Raw genomic sequence first — 20788 nt, 5'->3', positions numbered from 1 at the left:
TCAGCTGTGTGATACTGCTGAAGAAAAGGGGGTGAAAGAATCTTGCCTTCTTCCTCCATCTCTTAATTCTTTGGCGAAATCAGATTCAACAGCAGAAATATGGCTAAGATCAGAGACCATTTCTCCATTTGTGCAAGGTGTTAGTCTTGCCCTGACCTTTGTATGTAGGACAATGGGAGAGGTGACCCTAGAGGTTTCTAGCCTCTGTGTTTTCTGACAATCTTTGTGTCATGTTAGAATAAGGAATGGTGGTCACACAATTGGAGGCCAGATGATTCCAAATATTCCAGATCTCAGGGGTTTAGGGACAAGATGCACTTCCCATTTATGTCCAGCAGAGGGCGCTCTAGCAAGTTCTCGCTGATCTGGGTACTTGATTTAGAGCAGTCTCTCAAGAAGGCTACCCTTGCTAAGTGGCCAGAGCTTTTCACAGCAAGAAAGGAAAGCCTTGAGGTGACCTCCTACTTCCAGACTCCTATTTTTCTTTATGCTTGTAGAGGTTAGGCTTTTGTCAGTTTCCTATTTCCTTCCTCAGTCAGTCCTGAGGGTGGGGGCTGTGAGTGCAGACAAGAGCTGAGGGAGGAAGTAATCCCCAGGCTGGAAAGAAGAAAAGCACCAAGGACCTAACACCAAATTTATCACTTTTAAAAACAAGAGATTAAGAAACATCCAGTGTCCATGAATTTCCACACTGCAGTGGTGATTCCCGGATGCCAACTTCTGTCAGACCTGTTGCAGGAGAGGAAAGGGGAGGTGACTGCTCATCCTTCTTTCTGGTCAGCTCAGCTATCCACCTTCTGAGGCAGTCTTGCAGTGGATCTCAGTCTGAGCCCCTTCTCTTCTAGGCCCACAATACTTTGGTTCCAACTGCTCTTTATTAAAACATAAAATTAAGTCTGTGTTCTTCTATCAGCTGTTCCAGAAGGTCTACACAACAAACTCCATTGGATCTTTCCTGCAGTCACCTGAACCCTCCTCAGCACAAAGGCTCTTAGCACTAAGGCTAACTTTTTGGTGACTAAATAAAGCCGCTCCTTTGTCTACACATTTGTTTCTAAATACTAGCTCCTACAGCCTGCTTTCCTGAAGGCCCCAAAGCCCAGCCCAAGGGGCTTACCAAGCTGGCTCCTGGTAGCATGTGAGCTGAAGGATCCTTTGTGCTGGGCTCCACACCATACTGCTCCTGAGTCTTGGGGTTGGATTCTGCAGGCCCTAGGGAGGGAAAGTGGGTGGTAGGGGGAGAGCCAGCCCTTATAAAGGTGTGCAGCTGCTGAGAAGGGCCCAATACTCATTGTGAGCAGATCTACCTTGCTGTCTGGGGTTTCTCTGATCACAGTTACTATGATAGCTTCACTATTTTCCCCCTTTAACCAGAGACTGAAAAGTAAAAGTAAAGCAAAACAAACTCTCTAAACCTTAAGAAGTGAAAAAAAAAATTTAAAAATTAGAGTTTAAACTTAGGTTTTGCTAAGCATAACACGGACTGATATGAGGCAATAATACTGTTGTTACCTATCCCAGTTAGAGATCACTTGCCAGACTGTAGGAAAGGAATGTGCTTAATTACAGGATGCTCTGCTGGGCACGTTATGTAACACAAAGTGTGTGTGCTGTATCACTTTCACACAATTGGAAATGGTTTGAATTATGGAATGCATCTGGGAGCAGGGGATGTTGACTATGGTTTAACACCACCAGCACTACATTCCTGGTATGGCAGGCTTTGTGTGTGTGTCAGGTGTTGAGCCACACTCACCGGAAGACTCTAAAGCAACTCCAGCTCTGCTGCCAATGGTGGAGGCAGGACTGTAGCCCTGGCTCCAGTACAGGGTCAAGGACTGATCTAAGTCTGATGGCTTTCCCCTCCTTTTCCAGCCACAACTGGATCTCTGGGGTCTAAGGTGGTAGCTTACAATGAGACAAAGTGAGTCAAATACACAATATATGGAATATATCCATGTCCTCGACTGGGCCTTTAACTATTACTCCATCCCTCCCAGGCTGTGACTACTCCCTGTACCCCAGTGGGTAAAGCTGTCTTCCTGCAAGGCTGGGGAACTACATTCTGGTGCCCTTCAAGGATTATACATACTTTGTGCTATCCCAGAGGTATCTGGCCTTGACGCTGAGCCTGTGTCTGGGATCCCAGGTGGGCAGGACTCCTGGTTCCCTGTGCTCTCAGTGGCTCCCTCAGGTTCTTCTCCTTGCTTCTGTTGCCCTAGGTGATGTTCAACCATTGTCTGGAGCTCTAAGGGCATAGAGAAAGGGAGAAAACATTGGATGTAACTGCCTAAAATCTCCTGTGGGAGGTCTCCCAAATTCAATAGTTTCACCATTGGGTCTGTGCATGTTGCTGGGTGCTTTAATTTCCCATGAACTGGGCTCTAAATAAGGAGGAACATTTTCTGGGCAATAAGGAGAGATGAAAGCAGGAGCATAATGTCTTTTCAAAGGCAGATAGAGGGGAAGAACCTTTCAGTGCAGAAGACACTCCTAATGCACTAGGACCCATAGTCTCCCTAGAGGTAGGAGAGAAGCCTCAATTTGGACTCAAGGAATATAGTACCTAGCATGTGCTGTGACGATTAGGTTACATGTACTATTTATTGTCATAGTGAGGAGGTGGTTGGTATTCTGGCTTAGTCCATGGGCCAGCTTCATCAAGGCTGCAGAAGCATAGCATAAAGGCAGACCCAGTAACCTCCCAAGGACTCCCAAGGGTTACTAGATCTACTCTCCAGCTTCAGCCAGAGGAGAAATTGGGAAGGGGATGCCAAACCTTTCATGGTGGGTGTGGTCCTTGTCATCTTCTTCTGTTGCCGTGGAGACATTGACAATGTGGACTGTGAAGGACACAGAGCCTGGATGGGTGCCAGCTCTTCCCACCCTTCTCCTCTGCTTTGGCATGATTTTGGATTAGAGATTAGGGCAGGTGGGTTTTAGGAGTTAGAGAAAATTCTTGTTTTTTAGCTGTTTCCACCAGGCAGAACTTGAAGATGGTGTATGATGACAGGGAGGGGGGCACACATCTTTTCAGGGTAGGTACATGGAAGAGGACATCAAAGGTCTCATCAAAGGGGAGGAACAAGGTTTTTGCTTTGGATTCTGGGGTGCTAACTCAGTCTGTATATGCTAAGCGGTGCTCTCTTTTACTGAGCTACATCCCAGATCTGGAGGATGAGGGTTTGGCTTTTGAGGGCTGGGCTGAATGGTAGGGGCTAGCTCACCTTGAGAAGTGGGTTGGGGATCCGGTCTTCATCTATTTCTGGGGGAAAGTAGAGGAAAACAGTGATAAGAACAGGAAACCCAGAGGTTTCCTAAAGACCTGTGTTCTTAAGAAGAAGGTACATAGCAGTCACCTCTGTTCTGAACTGTCTCTGTCCTCTCTGGATCCCCTTGCACTGCTGATTGACTTCGTCAAAACAAGCTGGACCCCGTGACCAGCCTAAGCCTGCATCTTGGCCTCAGGCCTTGAAGTCTATGAGGGCAAATTTGTGGTCCTGCGTCTTTCCCCCCATTCTGAAGCATCTAGGTCTTTTTTCTCTTCCAGTAATTTTTTCACCCCCAAGCCAGAGCTGAACTTTCACAGGTGCAGGACTCTCTGAGAGAGACTAGTAAATTTGTTCTGGTCAGGGTTCATAGGTGTGCATCATTTATGAAAATTGGGGTGGGGAGAGCTGGAGGCTTGGCATCCCCTATTTCAGACTAGCCTGGTCATTTCTTCACACCTACCAAGGTTCTCTGACATTCTTTCTAAGACCTTGTTGTGTCCCCAGACCCTGGTGGGAACTGTGGTGACCAGAATTCCAGCTGCTCCTTAAGCTGTTTCTAACCTCTGGGGACCTGATGCTTGATGATGGAGACAGTCTTTCTCCTCACAGCTGTCACCTGCCACTGCATTTGAAGTGGGGACAACAGCATCTCAGTTGCTGGAGAAACCTACAAAGCTGTTGTCACAGCAACCTGCACTAAATTGACCATCCTAATTCCTCGGGGTTAGGACTCAGGTTGTCTGTACACCCTCCCTCCTAGCACAACTACATCTTTCTAAAAGCAAAATAAACCTTGCTGAGCCAGCGTAGGGGAATCTCTGCTACTGAGGTCTGCCCTTTGTCTCTAGCACCTATCCCCTCTTACAAGAGGTTACCTGGGGATGACTGGTCACTGGTCAGCACAAGTGTGGCAGGGGTGGGGCGGCGCCTCCGAATCTGGGTTAGGGGAGGAAGAATAAGAGGTCAAGTTTGCTGGAATACCTCCCAGGCTGACTCAACTTTGCACACCCCTCAAAACGTGTCTGGTTCCTCTGGAGTACTGTTGGCCCATTCCCTTCTTCCGAGGTGAGCTGCTCTAGGGCACACAAGAAAATACCCAGGCTGTCTACCCAGTTCCTTTCTTGTACTGCCTCTTCACCCTGTCCTTGTCTTCCCCAGCTCTCCTTTCAGAAACTCTGTCCACTCTGTGTATTGATTTCTGGTCTTTGTCCTTCTGTCCATCCTGGATCAATGGTCAGAAATAACATGAGAGGTCAGAGGGCTTCCCCTCAGCCTCCAGCCCACCCCTGAAGCATATGTTTACCCTTTGTGGGCTCATACCTGTCTGCAGAAGGCTTTTCTCAGGCTCACCCACCATGAAGGAAGGGCTGAGTGCACCCCTCTCCTGGCCACCACAGTCTCTCAATATTCTAAGGTTTCACTAGCCTTGGACACAATGGCTTTTTAATTGGTTAGGGAATAGAAGTGTTCCCAATGGTGAACAAGACCAGTTGAGGGGTTCTGGATAGAGTTCTGGTCACCCCCCCCCAAAGGGGGCAGTGAGCATATAAAGCTGATAGGTGGCTAGAGTTCTAACTGAATCTCCCTCCTGCTGCCAGTGTTTCTTCTTGTCCTGATATCATATATTAAGCTAATCAGCTGAATTATACAGACTCTGGGGAAGGTTTGGCAGAGAGTGGCACTACAGAGGTGGGGCTCCTGGGTAGATAAAGCAGTCCTGGGGAGGCAGGGTTCAGTGAGGATCCAACTGATCAGATTTAGATCTGCTCATATTTGTCTCTTGGCATCATCACCATTGGCTGTGGTGGCTGGAGGTGACAAGATAACTAGGAAGTGGGAATAGTAGGTGGGACTATTTGAGCCAGAGAGGGGGCTCTTTCCAAAGAAAGAAACAGCATGTATGGAATGGAGTGACTTTTTGCTTCAGGGGAAACTAGTGGCATCTGCTTTTAGTGACATTTCAAGGTCCCAGCAGAGCCAGACCCGTGTGTGTGTGTGTGTGTGTGTGTGTGTGTGTGTGTGTGTGTGTGTGTGTGTACTAAATGTGAATTGTCTCTGGCTATTCCTGGTACGAGATGCTTCATGTATGTGAGAGTGGGACCAGCCCTTTGCCAGGATTTGACCATTTGCTTTCTTTCTGTTTGGGTGGGGGATGGAGTGGTCATTGGAGAGGAGTGGAGGAGTGGAAGTGATCGAGACTATGGAGGGAGGTTAGTAGCTTGAGGTAGTACCTGTATTGGAAACCCAAGGAGCCCATGACCAAAGAGGTCTGCAGGGCTCTGAGGTTGGACAGGCCCTTACTTACTTTACTCCCCCCTCTCCATGCCCCCCAACCCCTCTCTCCCCGGGATTTGAAGCATTTTGAGTCTGAGAATTGTGGTGTTCGAAGGCAGGAAGCAGACTCCCTGAATCTCATGAGAGATAGCTCTTTTCTGTTTCTGCCCCAACCTCACCTATCTCTCAAGGACACATGAAGGTTGTGGTGGAGGGGAGCCCCCACACTCTGCTGCATACTTAGCTTCCCACTCTTTCTTCACCCTTCCACTCCCACCCCACGGAAGTTGGGGTAGGAGCTCCTACTATGCTTGGAGCCTTTGCCTACATGCCTGGTAACAGCAGGAAGGATTGGCACAAACTTTTAGGCCCAGGAGACAGATTTCTAAAGACAAGAAAAGAGCAGACAGAGTCCCAGCTTTTCTCTCTTTGGCTCCCTAACACTGCCATGTGCCCCCATGTACTTGCTCCCTTGTCCCCAGCTCTGTGAACCAGCTGGCCTGCCCCTCCTCCATCCCCCTTCAATACCAAACAAAAGCAGGTGTCAGGTTTGGGAGGCAGGTCTGAGAACCTCTGGTTTCCACAGTCTCCACTCCTGGGACTGCATTCAAAACTCACCAATCTGCTGTCTCTGGGCATAGGCATATTTCTTGAGCCCATAGAAACAGCCCTCATTCTCCTCATCTCAGGTGTGTGAGGTCTCAGCACACCCTCTCCAGTCCCTTGGTTCTCAAGTAGGGAGAGGGGAAGCTGGGGTACCTGGTACTCCCTGGATCTGAGAAGCAGAAGTTTCAAAGAGCACACCTGCTGGGTCCCTTTTCATCCACACCCAATTCTATGAATCAGCTCTAGTAATTCGGAAATCTCTCTCCTGTTCATCCCCAGAGGTTTGATTCTTTTAGGTGAAGAGCTTGACAGTGAGTAGTAGCTGGGGGTAGGAGTCCTGGGGAGCTGGCGGTCTCCACATGCCAGGGAATGCAAAAGAAGACAGGCTGCAGATAGTAGCCCCTTCCATACGCTCACTGACGCTGACACACACTGCTCACTCACACACTGCCGCCTCTGCCAGGCTGCTCAGAGCTAAAAATAGGCCAGGCCAGGAGGCTGGGCCAGGGCCCTGCACTCCCACCCGGTGAGCCAAGCTTTCTTGGTGGCTTGCTAGGGGCTAAGCTTGGACCCCGGATCCAGACGCTTCAGTTCACCCCACTGCGTCCCTCATCTCACCCCACTTTCTACTCGATAGGGCAGAGTTATACCCAGGTCCCACGTGCTCGACTTGCAGAAGAGAACATCAGCTGGCAGACCCCCCTCCCCGCCCTCGCCCCAAAGCTCCTCCATAGCTGTTCTCATCCCTTTGGGTGCCACACTCAGAGCCCAGGTGCGGATGACTCGGAGGGGAGGAGAACTGTCTCTTCTACCCACTCACCGCCCCCCTCCCCGCCCTGCGATGCCGCCTAGCCTAGCCGGGAAACTCTGGGGGTTGACTGGGTGTGAGGGGATGTTAAGGTCGCCAGTGGCCGAGAAGGGGTCGTGTCCCCATGGCTGGGCGGGGAGTGAACGACGCTCTCAGAGACACCTGGCAGAGAGACCCGTACTGGTGATGAGGCGTGGTTCCACTGTTGGGGGAGGGTATGGAGACCTCTATAAACTGGGCGAATTCGTTCCTGACGAGGTGCGGTGCGGCGCTGGGGCGAGGCAGGGATTCAAGTCCCAAGACCAGAGATCCCCAGTCCTTCGCCGAGTCCCTCTGCCCCGCCCTGCCTGTACCTGCTCGGCCGCCTCCGGGTCCAGGTGAGGCTCCAGCAGCGGAACCGTAAACTGGATCTTCCGTGGACTGTTGTCCGGCTCCATGGCGCCCGACCCGGCGGCGGCGGCGGACCTCGGGCTGGGGCGGGCGCGCTCCCTCTCTGCTACGCTCCAGCCCCGGCCCCAGCCCGGTGCTAGGCTCGCAGCTCCTGGCTCGGCGCGCCCCGCTCCGCTTGGGGACTGTGTTGCTGCGGATTGGCTCGTCACCGTCCCTCCCGGCCCTCTCCTCCCCCAGTCCCGAGCCTTAACCCCGTCGTGGCTGCGCTGGCGGTTGCGCGAGTTGCCGCCCCTCAAGTTAAGAAAGCCAGACCCGGGTGGGCATCCAGGTATCCTAGAATTCTGGGCAGGGTGGGGGTGTGGAAAGGTGTTAACAAGAACTTCTTCAACATGGGGCAGGTTTCAGGGTCTGGAAAAAAAATGAAGGCCACAGCTTGAGAGGTAGATTATATTTATGATCTAAAGGATATTTCACAAAGAGAAAAGATTGAAAGGAAATTTAGGTACACAGCAGGAAGGATTTCAGTTAGATTAGGAGGGAACTTCCCCTTGAGGCCAAATACTAGAGTGGATGTGAAAACTTTGAGGGCAAGTTCGAGCTTTGGCTACTGTCCAGGGAACACTCCGGACAGAAAGAGAGAGAAGAGGGGAAGGCCTCAGAGAGTCTCTAGAGTAAGACTCTCTGGAGTGTGAGTGGACCAAGGGGTTGGGGAGAGAAGGCTACTTAGGGTAAGAAGAAGCCATGGAGGTGAAAGTCAATCCTGCTTGTGAAATAGATTTCACTTTCTGCTTGCTACATTGTGGGGTTGCAAAGTAGGTGAAAGGCCTACAAGGGGATTACAGGGATGGGGAGGGGGAGTGAAGAAGGATACCCCACCAGGGGTGACCTGTTTACAGATGGTTGGTGTCCACTTTCACTGTTGGCAGGACAATGAAAATGATCTGCCCTGCACTGCCGTGACTATTGGCATAGAAGTTAGACTACTAGAAGAACTTACTGGGTTGGTATGGAATCAATGTGCCAGTCAGTACTAACAAGTGAGGATGACAGGATATTCATAGTAACTGAAGTGCCCTGTACTAGGGTTAGGGTCACTGGACAGAGAGAAGTGGGCGCTGGGCACTGGGGAGGGTTGCTGATGGGCTTAGGAGGCACAGTGGGCCCGAGTCAGAGGAGAAAGCCTGTAGTGCTCAAGGAGGTGCATGGTAGGGCTAGGAGACCAGTTTCTCTGTAGTCCTAAACTGAACAGAGGGCAGGGTGGCTCCAGGGGAATGGGGTCTTGGTCACCCCCAATCTAGGGGGCAGCTTTAAACCTCAGTCTGGGATCCTCTCTCTGGTCTGCTTTCCATGGCCCCCTCCCCTCTTCTCTCCCAAAATAGCCCCCCTCCATTTCTTCCTCCCCTAGGGATCTTTTTACACACTAGGCAGGCTCAGCTTCCTCCGAGGCAAAGCCAGGTTGCAGCCACTTAGCAGCCCTGAAGGTTCTAGCCAGTGGCTCCTCCATTTGCTGTTAGTTGAAGTAATGAGACTCTGGGAATGCTTCTCCCAGCCTTTTTGCTTTGTTTGGGTAGTAGGGAAGGTGTTCAGTGTCCCTGGATCCCAAAGTCTGTGTACCCACATCCCAGTACAGGGTGCAGGGAGAGGTGGTGAATCAGTATAACATGGGAGACAGGGCAACCAGGGCACCGGGTGCCTTAGGGTTAGGCCACCGTTTTTCTTCTCTTTGCTTCTCTATCCCACACATACACTTAGGAACACAGTGCTTCTGAAGAGGAACATTCTCTGTCCTCTTGGCAAGGCCTGGATGACCTGAAGGCACAATCCTCACTCCTGATTCTGGAGCTCAGCTCCCATCTCTTTTGCACTGTTAGAACTTCCAAGCCTCATAGCTGAGGATCCATGGAGCAAGGGACCCAATAGGGAGGCAGGCCACATCTAATGTAGTGCTGGTAGGTAGGTTTGTTTTATGTAGAATTCCAGCGTGAGGGTTTCTTTATTTGGGCTTTTATGAGATTCTACTATTATGGGGTAGTCCAGCTTGCTTAGATTTTTTTTTCCATGCTTCTTTATTTGACTCAAATTTTAGCCCTGGGATTCCCTTCTCAAGCCCCAGATTCTGACTTCCCTTGATTAGAAAGTTGCAGGATAGGTGGGGGCCAAGAGAGACTTAGGGGAGATAAAAAGAGGGGTATTAGGAGCAGCTGGGGAGGGGTGGTGGTTGATTATAGTGGGTTGGGGGAGGTAGTGGTTAGAGAAGAGAGCCAGTGGGAAGAGAGCCCCCTGGACACCACAAGGATGAAAGGCTGATTGGCAGTAAGGAGGTAGAATGGGCCCCAGCACAGCCTCTGCAGGCCAAGTGAAGTGGCGACTGTGAAGGTGTGTACATATAATTTTGACCTTTATTTATGCCTTGAGCTGAGTGAGTAGCTGTGAGAACCTGCTAGGCATGTGGGAAGGAGAGAGGATTGCACACACAGGTCTGGAGAGTCGCAGAGGCCTGTCTGGAGAGGGCTTATAGCTGAGAAAGAGTGAGTTTGTTTCTCTCTCTTCTCAAATGTGTCTATGTGAGCAGTACCCAAGTGATCATCCCTCTGCTGCGGCCCAGGTGGCAGAGACATAGCTACTCTAGGGCATACTTATGAATATTTAAAGTTATAGGGATGTGACTTGGTGATGCCATTACCTAATGACCCACTCTCCCTGCTGCTTGTGCAGTCTTTTAGGTTAATGGACTGCACCTTGTTTTTTGCTGATCTACCCTACTTGCTCCATTAACTTCAGTGTTAATTTCACCAGTCCTCACAACTAAGCCTCAGGGTGGTGGTCAACCAGGGTGCTGTAGAGAGATGAGGCCACCTAGGCTGGAATTTGGGAGGTCAAGTTTAAAGCCTTCCTCTGCTACCAATGCCCTGGGTGGCTCTGGGATCACCCTGCTCCCCCATGGGAGTCAAGGCAGCCCACAGATGTTTTCCTGTTTTAATGTTCAGTCCAAGGTGAACAAGCCTCAGCAAGTCACAGGGCCAGGGTGAGAGCAGGGAGGATTTTGCCTTCAGCTTCCAGACACCCTGCTTAGCCTGGTCAGGCAGCAGAGTGCACTCCTGGGGGGTGGAGTGCATGGGGCTGGCACACTTGTCTACACAGTTGTTTGTACAGATTTGTTCACATAATTCTGCAGAGGAAAGACTAGCAGCTGCTTTTAACCCCCAAGGAGCAGCAAGCCCATATGCATGGTTCCTTGGGAAGCCATGTGCTCATTCTAGATGCTGATGTGTCTTAAGACTTTCTAGAACCTCTTTTGGAACCACTTTAGAGCTTGTGGCATATACTCTGAACATCCACACTGTGGCTTCTGACTTTGCTCTTTTGGAAAATTCCAGAGTTGTTAGGGTTCTAGTCATGTGAAGCAGGGATGTTGGAGAAGAACAGTGGGTACCATTTTTGAGACTGTGATTCTGCAGGCTTCCCACATCTAGAAGGCCTCTCCACTGGAGATATTTCTAGAATTCATTGGAGGCTCCAAAGCCCCATTGGCATGGATGTATGGTTTCTGTGATGAGCTGCAAGAGGGAGCTTGTGAAGGCCCATTTGCCTGCAAAAAAGCCCTGTCACTACGGTTCTGCCAGGCACTAGTGGCAGTCTGTAGCTGGTGCTCTTGGGAATAGTGCTGGCACTGTGCACTCAACTCACTCTCTTTCAAAATGCTTTATTGTTCCACTAACCATGGTGAACACTGGTTGAAGTAGAAGACATTTAGGAGCCCAAGGATTCAAATCCTTAGGCTAGAGACCAGAAAAAAAGCACTTGACCTAGAGACTGGCATCATGTCAGTGAAGCTCTTGCTGCTGCAGGCTAGAGGCCAGTGGCAGAGCATGACCTAGATGACTTCTTGAAATACATGGGTGTCCAGATGGTCTCCATCAGAAGACCAACCCATAGGTAGCTATTAACCAAAACCTTCTTACAGGTTGAATTGATCCTTTAAACAAACATGTATACATGCCAGACACTATACTAAGTGCTGCAGGTACAGCAGAACTCAAAACAGATTCACTGTCTGTCTGTATCTGGACCTCTTTCAGTCAGCCTAAGAGCCAGCTGGTGATAGGTGGCCACAACTAGAAGTCTGAAGTGTCCCAAAAGCAGAGGGACAAGATGCTCTAACTCTGAGAACAGACAGACAGACACCCACACACACAGACACACAGAGACACACAGACCCACACAGACAGACAGACACACAGACAGACAGACACACACAGAGACACACAGACTCACACAGACAGACACACACACACAGACCCACACAGACACATACACAGACACACACATGCACACACATATGTGTGCACACTCTCACACACACAGAGACACACACAGACCCACACAGACGCATACACAGACACACACGCACACACACATGCACACAAACACACAAGTGTGCACACACACACAGAAGGAGAGAGAGGTCAGCATGACCTTGGGCTTTTTGTGTCTACTGTGCATACTGAGGTCCCTTCAGCTTTAAAGTCTATCTGGGCTCAAATGCTAGCTCTATCCTTAAGTGTCTGTGACCTTAAATAAGTTGCTTAGCTTTTTAAACTCTCAATTTCCTCAGTGTTAAAACTGGCTTAACAACAGTCAATCCTGTTACATAGAGAGGATTGGGCTGATGGAGTCCCCAAATGGGTTACATCCATTATGTGCTTGCCAAAGCAGGGCAGAGGAAGGGGCTATTGATGCTTTCAGAATTCAGAGGGAGGATGTCAGGAGGACATTACTTCCTATCCAGTTAGGTTCTGTTTCTCCCATGCTTGTCAGATCAGCTGTTCTTAGTGTCCAGCTGTGTCCCCATCAGCATGGGTGATCATCCTACCCTACTAATTAACACACACCCTGTTAATGATTAAATTTAATGACTTTGACTTAGAGGTGGGATGATGGAAAATTCCCTAGCCACAGGACAGAATGAGGGTAGGTTACCAGGAGTAGGGAGGCCAAGGCACCCCTGGGTTCTGGTGTGTTGTTGTAGGTGGCCAGGGGAGCAGATGCCAGTTTTCCTCCTGGGGCTCTCAGCAGGGGAGCATGGCTGTAGGAGGGGTCATTTGAAAGTTATAGCTTGTCAGAGAGCTCTGAGCCCCAGTCCAGCTCTGCATTTTTCTAAGGGTTAGCCATCCATCACTGCTGTGGCTGAAGGGACCTGGTTCCATGGTTTCTTAGAGTATTTGTGACAATGTACAACTAGCTGGGGGGGGGGGGATTACAATGGTGAGAATTCATCCTCAGTTCTGGAGTCTAGAGGTCAAGGTGTCAGAAGGATTTGGAGCTAAAGAAGAGCACCTCCTACCTTTTCCAGCTACTTCCAGATGTTTTTTGACTTATGACAGCATAGCTTCAGTTACTGCAATTATCTTTATGCACCTGCTTCCCTCCTGTGTGTCTCTATGTGTCCTCTCCTCTTATAGGGACATAGCCCACCTTCAATTTAAGGCAATTTCACCTAGACACTCAACACTGACAACATCAGCGACTCAGTTCTCTTTCTGGTTCTATGAGGACATGAACTTTCAGCCTGTCACAACCAATGGGAAGGCCTGACAGGACCTGGGCTGGCTAGTATCTGGACAACTGTCTTATATGCTGTACCTGTGCTCAGGCTGGCCCAGGAGGCTAGTGACTCTGGGTCTCTGTTCTGTCCCCAGAAGTACCCAAGACCCTGGTAGGCTTGGGCTAGGTCTCAGGTCTTAAACAGGATGCTTCAGGGACCAGGATCTCTTTGTATCTTGAGGTAGCCCCATTGCAGTGGGCCTTAGACCTATGAGGAGCCCTGTGCCCCTCTAACAGGGGCCTGGTCTTACTCACACCTTGCCAGTCAAACTCCAAGAGACAGTAGCTGTTTCCCAGGTTGCAGTTCCTCAATACTCTCCTAAGCTGTTAGCTCCCAGGATCCAGAACATGCTTTTCCCAGGGGCCACATATTCAGCTCTGGGGAAAATAGTACCAGTGTCCTATGAGATTTAGGGTAAGGGGTAAGGAAAGGAATGGGGTGGGAATGCTGTTCTTTCCCACAAATGCCCTTCTCTTCTTACTGAGACACCCCATTCCATCCCAAAGTCTTGATCTAGCTGAGGCACCTGGGAAGTAGTCTTTTAAATTCCCTTTATCTCTCTACACGATGATTTGGGTCTTTTCTTTGACGTCTCTCCTGCAGTAGTTTGCTACCTGTGATATTTGATCTAGATTGTTGCCTTAGTTGGGCTGTGAACACATGAGGGTGCGTCTGTGAGGGGTCTTTGAACGAACCAATGAATTAATCCAGTGATGTGTTCAGAATATGAACAGAGGGCCTCAGGAGATGGCTCAGCAGTTAAGAGCGCCTGTTGCAGAGGCTCTAGGTTTGATTTCCAGCACCCACAGATCAGTTTACTGCCATCGTTACAGATGTCCCAAGGGATGATCTATCCCCTCTTCTGACCTCTGTGGAAATTAGGTGTGTGTGGTGCATAGATACATAAGCAGGCACGTACCTATGTGTTGTAGAAATAATTTAGTCCTAACCCAGGGTTTCTACTTCACCTTATACCATTTTATTCTCAGATAAAAACCTCACACAGCCTCTATATTTACAATAAGCCTCAAACAGCACAATAGCTGGGCAGCTGCCTAGTCTTTATGCTATCAGAATCTACTTTCCTATGTTTCATCTGGGCTGCTCCTAACTCCAATTGGCTAGTCCTCAGGGACATATTCTCTTGACTCTTAACACAGGTGGCTTCTCCTCCTCCTGCTCTTGCACTTCTCCTCTCCTCATGGTTCTTCTCTGACCCCCTTGAGAAACCTAAGCCCCACCTATGTCTATTCTGTCCAACTGTTGGCTGTTGACATCTTTATTTACCAATCAGAAATAACTTGGGGCCAAGGTATATGTTTGGATTCTCTCCTATCTGGGACAACTAGGTTTTGGGGGCCACACTTAACATTACAATAGATAACAAAAGACCAAACCTCAACACCCATACATGTCTAAGTCTAAAAATATATGAATATACTCTTGCAAAATGATGAAGCTTGGAAGGCGAGGCCTGGTCAAGGTAGGTCCCTGTGACATGCCCTTGGGGGCTACATCTTGCTTGGTCCCTTCTATTGCAGTTTCCATTGTTTCCTGTTCACATATTCCTAATATGCTCTGCCTTACTGCAGGTCCAGAATCAACAAGACCTTTGCTTAGGCAGCCATGTTCCTCAGGCTCTTACACTCTTGCCCTCTCCCTTCCAACATGTACCATAACCCTAAGGTGTAGGATACATGTCGTTTAAGTTAGGGCTCGGCTCCACAACTCCACATTTTAATCAATTGTGATTCTCTACAGTGGTCTCTGTCTGTTGCCAAGAGCATTTTACTGATGAGTGATCAGAACTACACTTGTCTGACAGTATAAAGGCATATAATTAAAGCATAATTATGGATTGTGCTGGCTTAGCAAAGCGATGGCTGTAGATTCCCCTCTAAGATTCACCACTTCCCTGGCCCTACATAGCTGGCTAGATTTCCAGCTAGGCATGATTTCCCTCTTGTTGAGTGGGGGGGGGGGGTTTGTTTTATCCAGTCTCAGGAAACCAAGTGCCCCAGGGGTGGATGTAGGCTCAACTTTTTTTTTGGAATCTCAGAGGGTTGCCTGGTGTTACTTCCCGAATTTCTGAAGTCTAACCATTCTTCTTCCACTTGCAGTATCTAAAGTGAATCAGTCCACATCTGACACTGACAGCTGCTTACTGAGCACCCACATTGTGAGGGATGCAGAGGTGGAAGCCACCCTCACAGCCCTGGTGAACCCAGTCTGGGAGGGAGCTCTGAGAACAGGCGATGACAGCTGCAGGAGCAGTTGCTCTGTCAGGGTCAAAGAAACAAGAGGTCTGAGAACACTGAGGACTGAGCAGCTAAAGAAACTGCTTAATTTTTCAGAGGACAAATTGGAGTTCCCTTTCCTCCTCCTCCTCTTCTTCTTTTTCTAAATAAGCCCCCCCACAATGAATAGGGTTTGGGGGAAGAAGAATGTGAGAACAGGAGGGAGGTAGATTGAGGGCGTACTAGGAGATGAGGTAGAAAAAGGGAGACAGATGTCTGGGGCTGCTGGAGCTGTGTTTAGGGCCGAGGGGAGACTGGGGTACAGTCGGAAAGCTGTGGGAAGTGATCATTTTTCAGCACCAGGGAGGAGGATCTGAGGCTCTGTGGTTGCAAGTTTTTTTTTTTTTTTAAATTGAATTTAGATATTATCATGGGTGATTGGAGCTTAAGAATCCCAGAACAGAGACACTTAGATATGATGTTTATTGGGCACAGAAGGAAACTCAGCTTCAGGAGGCTGGGTTTTAATAAATGGGATGAGTGTAGACTTTTATGGAGTCAGACTGGCTCTGGGACAATCCTGATTCTTCTAGTAACTGAGTGACCTTGGGCTGGCGATTTGCTTTTCTGAGATCATCTCTTTATCTGTTGAATGGGGATAATAATTCCTACTTCCTAGCATTGTTGCAGGTATCACGTGAAATAAAGCCCCCAAAATTCTCAGCACTGTTCCTATTGAGAGTTTGCCAAATGGAACACTTATTATTTGAGAGGTAATTATCTCCATATATTTCAAACCAAATCTTCTGTGCTTTCTATCAGACTGAAGTGGTATGAGTTAGAGAGAGATACAGCATGGTTCAGAGGGAACTTGCCCACTGGAGCTACCACAGCATGGAGTGTCTTGTCTGTGCTGAAGAGAACAGGGGCAGGGAAGGTAGAGACTTCTAACTTGGATCCTGCTTTGGGCTCCTGAGTGGTTCTAAAACTATGGTGGATGAATGAAAGATCCTGAATTCACTGAAGGAGAGGGTTTCTGAAACCAGAAGAGGAGCCAGCAGTAGGTAGAATCAATGCTTTGTGAGCCTAGGGCCAGGTCATATGAATAAATAGCTGTCCTGTTGCCCTTCAGGGAAGGGCTTGCTGTAGTACAGGTCTGTGGGGGCATCCTGTTCTTCCTCCTGCCTCACATGCTGAAACTCTGTATTCTGTAACAAAAGTTGGAAAGTAGGGGAAGACTGCACGCATGTAAAACTCTGAATCTACCCCATACACGCAAATGTTAAGAAGCCCTCCTGAAACATAACTTCAGGCTTTCTTACTGCATCTGGACTTTAGATACTGCAGTCTCCGGGCAGGCAGTTTTCCTTTTCATCTTTCTTCTAACCCCTTAGAGACTTAAGTGGAGTACAGAGGACTTCTCAGTCCTTCCCAGTGTTCTTTTCTTCCCACCCACCTTTCTCTATGGCCACTTTCACCAAAGAGATCCCCTCTCACTTTATCACTAATGAGCTAGTGGACACTTAAAGCCTCCTTCTGCTCCTTGTTTGATGGGAAAGGAAACAGCTGCCTCTCATCTTAGTGGAACAGGAAGCAGAGATCAGGGAGGAAGTAGGTTTAGGCTATAAAATCCTAATACCGTTTCCCAATACATCACCTCCTTCAGCAAAGCTCTACTTCCTGAAGCCTCCACAAATCTTTCAAATGGCACTACCAGCTGGGATTCAACTATTTAAATACATGAAAATACTGATGAGAAAAAATTTCACATTCATTACATTGTCCTGACATGTGCTCCTCTCCTATGGGCTAACCCCTAGCAACATGGCAACAACAAACTACAAGGAAGCTGGGGAAATACAGTCATCAGCTATATGGAAAAAATGGCAGGATCAATGTATTGGAGGTCAGGATCAGGTCAGATTCATGTGGACAGACACTTAGAGTAAAGGTGATGGAAGGGCACGAGGCTGTGGACAGAATGCAAGATCCTTGAATGTAAGGTTCTGAGTGTTATTACAGCAGCACAGGTGGAGAAACAGAAGTCAAAGACTTCAGCAGCTTGGGCACTGGAGAAGCCATCTTAACAAAGGGTGAAGGTTACCAGAACAACAGGAACAAAGGGAAGAAGACAGACATCAGCAGAGAGGAGGAACTGTGAAGTAGGCTTCATGGAAGAGAGACTGAAAGAGAAAGACTTAGTTTAAACCAGCAATGGGAGCATAAAGAACATTGCTTATCAACTTTGGGCCCTCAGTGGTTAAGAGAGGAAGTCCACTTTAGCAGCTTGCAGGAGTTGTAGGATTCATAGGGAATCTTACAATGTTATTATCAGATGATGTGATAGGACATTTGAACAAGGCATTGGGAACTTAAAGTCATTTCCCCATAAATCTTAGAGGGCACAAGAAAGTGGAAGGGATGGGGCTGAAGACTGGGTGGGGCCAGGGACTGGCAGAACCATGAAATAGGGGTCTGGACAATAGGTGTTGAGGCTTTTACTTGGTCCTGGTGATGACTGGTATCAATTTTAGAGGCTTGGTAGCAGTAGTGTACCTTATTCTAAGAGTCATTAGGACACTGTGTAACTTTGAGCATCTGCATAGTTAGCTTGGACATCTTGGGCAGGTGATTCACAAAGGAGCAGGATATATATGGGAGCAGAACAATCAGTGGTCCCCAGTGCGACGTCTTCAACACAGATCCAGTGACTGTTAAGAGTCTATGGGCAATGGGGACTTAAGACTGCAGATGAAATTAGGTTATCAATCAGCAGCTCTTAAAAGTAAATAAGGAGACTGTATTCCATCTTCCAGATGTGTGAAATAATTCCAATGGCCACTCAAAGCTGGAAAGTGTCAGGAAGCAGATGGTCCTTGAAAAGGGAATGTAGTTCTGCAGGAGCTCACTGATTTTACCCCAGTGAGACCCATCAGGGGCTTAGGAAGTGTAGAGCTGAAAGATAATAAATATGTGTTGTTTTAAGCCAATGAGTCTGTGATAATTAGAAACTAATATGAGATGAAAGGCTTTTCTCTCCCATGACTGCCACCTCCTGCAGCCTGCAGTGCTGTGGCAGCTGGGCAGAGGAATGGCTGTTAGTTTTATGAGGCTGCATTTCATGAGGGGTGGAGTTGGTGCCTTAACAGCTGTGCCCTTCAATAGCTTTATATCGGAGCAGTGTGAAGAAGCAGCGAGGACGACCCCCGGACGGACCAAGCCCACGCGCCGCTGTATACTCGTGTTCAGCGCCGATGTCCCCTGCCGCCGCCATGCCCAAAAGAAAGGCTGAAGGGGATGCTAAAGGAGACAAAGCCAAGGTGAAGGACGAGCCACAGAGAAGATCTGCAAGGTTGTCTGCTAAACCTGCTCCTCCAAAGCCTGAGCCCAAACCTAAAAAGGCCCCAGCAAAGAAGGGAGAGAAGGTACCCAAGGGGAAGAAGGGGAAAGCCGATGCCGGGAAGGATGCGAATAATCCTGCAGAAAATGGAGATGCCAAAACAGACCAGGCACAAAAAGCGGAAGGTGCTGGAGATGCCAAGTGACGTGTGTGCATTTTTGATAACTGTGTACTTCTGGTGACTGTACAGTTTGAAATACTATTTCTTATCAAGTTTTATAAAAATGCAGAATTTTGTTTTACTTTTTAAAAAAACTATATTGTTAGCACACAGAACACTTCATTGTGGGAGGGGGAGAATCATGTGTCACTAACATTTTAAAATATCACCCAAGCTGGATTGAGAACAGAAAACCTCTTTCCTTGATAATTTTGAAAGGCTCCTGATCCTGCATAGGTGGATACCAAGGCACAAATGCCTTGTGGTCTGAGAAAACTCTAAATTCATTTTTATAACCTTTCCCCTGTGTACCATGAACATAGACATAATTCCCTTAAAACCAGAGACCTATTGAAACCTGACCCCCAACATTGGTTTTCTAGTCTATTGGACAATGTGGACTTTGCAGTGACTTCAAGTGTTCTCGGAAGAGCAATGGTTCCTTTTATAAAAGATTGTGGATCTTCAGATTGATAATTTTGCCATATTCATTTCCTGAAAGTCAGGGTCGGCTTGTGAAAAGTTGTTAAACAACATCCTTAATGTGAAATGTCACCCCTCACTCTAAGCTATTTTCCCCTTTTCGAAGCATTGAATGAAGATTTCATTGGGTTTTACAGTGGCTTTCTGATTTTGGTAGTCTATACAAGAAGGGAATTTGGAAGTTCTTGTATATTGTTGAGTGTCTGCTCATGTTCTGCCTGAATACCATGATTGTTTATGAAAAGTATCTTTAATAAAGCTGGTTACAATTAAACAAAAAATAGCTTTATATCAGGCCTTTCTGCCTTTAGTGAAGAGGGTGAAAGCTTGGATGGGGATCCCCTCCCCTCCCTTTGCCTCCTCTCTGCTGTTTGATTCTTTGATTAGTAGCTTATTCGGGAGAAGGGTGGAGTGGAATTTGCCAGTTTTACACAACCTGGGAGTTTGGGGGGAGGCATTGTGGCTTGTTGATAATGGTCTGGCCATTAAGAAAATGAATGCCTTGCTTCCTTTCTGCAATCATTCTCTGGTGTTTCTCCATTGGCTGGGCTCAAGTATGGAGGATGATATACCACAAGCTTTCCTGTAGCCTCAATGGTGAAAGACAGTCCTTGGGACTCCTGTATATTTTGATAACAAAGATTCCAAAAATTTCAGAGGTTCAGCTAAACAAGTGAAGCTGAAGTTGAAATAAAATTGCCCCAACTCCATGTGAGACCATGGCAGACTGAGACTGTGGTTTTGGTGTGTTAGTCTTTAGCCACTGATTGTCCACTTGGCTTTGAACTGCTTTTAGGACCTTAGAATGAACTGTGGAGGGATGTCTCCAGCATTCCAGGAAGTTATCCGCACAGGTTAACTTTAGCTCTTACACCTTCTCCTCTTTATGTCTCCCCTTTCATGTCTTTCCTTTCTCTCTGTTTTTCTTCTCTTTTTACTAGGGCGAGCGCACTTGAGTTTTTAGATACCCACATGAATTCACCACAGGTTTAACAACCATGTAGCATAGAGAGAGGCCACTAGAGGGAGCATGGACCTAGAAAACCGGCAGTCACTAGCAACAGAATGAGGAAATCCAAGCTCCATTACTGGTTACATTGTAGAGGACATTTTGAAGGATTATATTTTTTAAGGGATATTGTCCATGCTCTGAGAACATACACATAGTTATAAAGAAAACAAAACTCCTTCTAAAGAGAATTTGTCACTGAACAGATCAAGTTATACTTACATTAGAACTAAAGAGAAAGAAACTTTTTAAATCTGTAGACACTACAAGGTCATAGACGAGTCAATGTGCTTGCTTCTCTATCCCAGTGTAAAGTAATAACCCAAACAGCTTCTCTACGGGAGATTTTTGCTCCTACAGGTTTAGTTTACATGATAAAAAATGCTAAGAAGCTGATAAGGCTGAGAGAGGGACCCTCCTGAGGAAGCCAAGGCTTTTTCTCTTCCCTCATACTACCTAATTTCTGCCCCATGGCTTCTGGCACAAGCCAGATAATTTTTGTTGAGCTCAGAGTGTCTGCACATGTTTAAAATGCATGAGAAGG

The 20788-nt window shown here is 47.9% G+C and overlaps 2 protein-coding genes across 2 annotated transcripts; one reads left to right on the top strand and one right to left on the bottom strand.

The window, feature by feature from the left end:
• Window positions 1–349: 349 nt before the first annotated feature.
• Window positions 350–7520, bottom strand: PPP1R1A (protein phosphatase 1 regulatory inhibitor subunit 1A). The gene is made up of 7 exons (XM_080939323.1): window positions 7314–7520; window positions 4148–4208; window positions 3228–3265; window positions 2780–2843; window positions 2093–2248; window positions 1118–1212; window positions 350–729 (listed from the first exon to the last, which is right to left on the bottom strand). Exons 1-7 carry the CDS (start codon window positions 7395–7397, stop codon window positions 724–726), a joined length of 504 nt encoding a protein of 167 aa, XP_080795449.1. The 5' UTR covers window positions 7398–7520; the 3' UTR covers window positions 350–723.
• A 99-nt stretch (window positions 7521–7619) lies between these two features.
• Window positions 7620–19489, top strand: LOC308438447 (non-histone chromosomal protein HMG-17-like). Its single transcript, XM_080939834.1, has 2 exons — window positions 7620–7678; window positions 18358–19489. The coding sequence occupies exon 2, from the start codon at window positions 18447–18449 to the stop codon at window positions 18735–18737; it is 291 nt and encodes a 96-aa protein (XP_080795960.1). The 5' UTR covers window positions 7620–7678; window positions 18358–18446; the 3' UTR covers window positions 18738–19489.
• Window positions 19490–20788: the final 1299 nt, after the last annotated feature.

This window comes from Micromys minutus, assembly GCF_963924665.1.
Source record: "Micromys minutus genome assembly, chromosome: 27".
Classification (NCBI taxonomy): Eukaryota; Metazoa; Chordata; class Mammalia; order Rodentia; family Muridae; genus Micromys; species Micromys minutus.
Note: the sequence above shows the minus strand (reverse complement) of the source record. Positions and strands in the feature narration are given on the sequence as shown.

Bases quoted from the DNA above. Each gene is read 5' to 3' on its own strand.
- PPP1R1A (XM_080939323.1), bottom strand. From the start codon at position 7,397: ATGGAGCCGGACAACAGTCCACGGAAGATCCAGTTTACGGTTCCGCTG. The intron at 4,209-7,313 runs GTACAGGCAGGG...CCCCTAACCCAG, and splicing joins ACCCGGAGGCGGCCGAGCAG to ATTCGGAGGCGCCGCCCCAC. The intron at 2,844-3,227 runs GTGAGCTAGCCC...TGTCCTTCACAG, and splicing joins TCCCCAACCCACTTCTCAAG to TCCACATTGTCAATGTCTCC.
- LOC308438447 (XM_080939834.1), top strand. From the start codon at position 18,447: ATGTCCCCTGCCGCCGCCATGCCCAAAAGAAAGGCTGAAGGGGATGCT.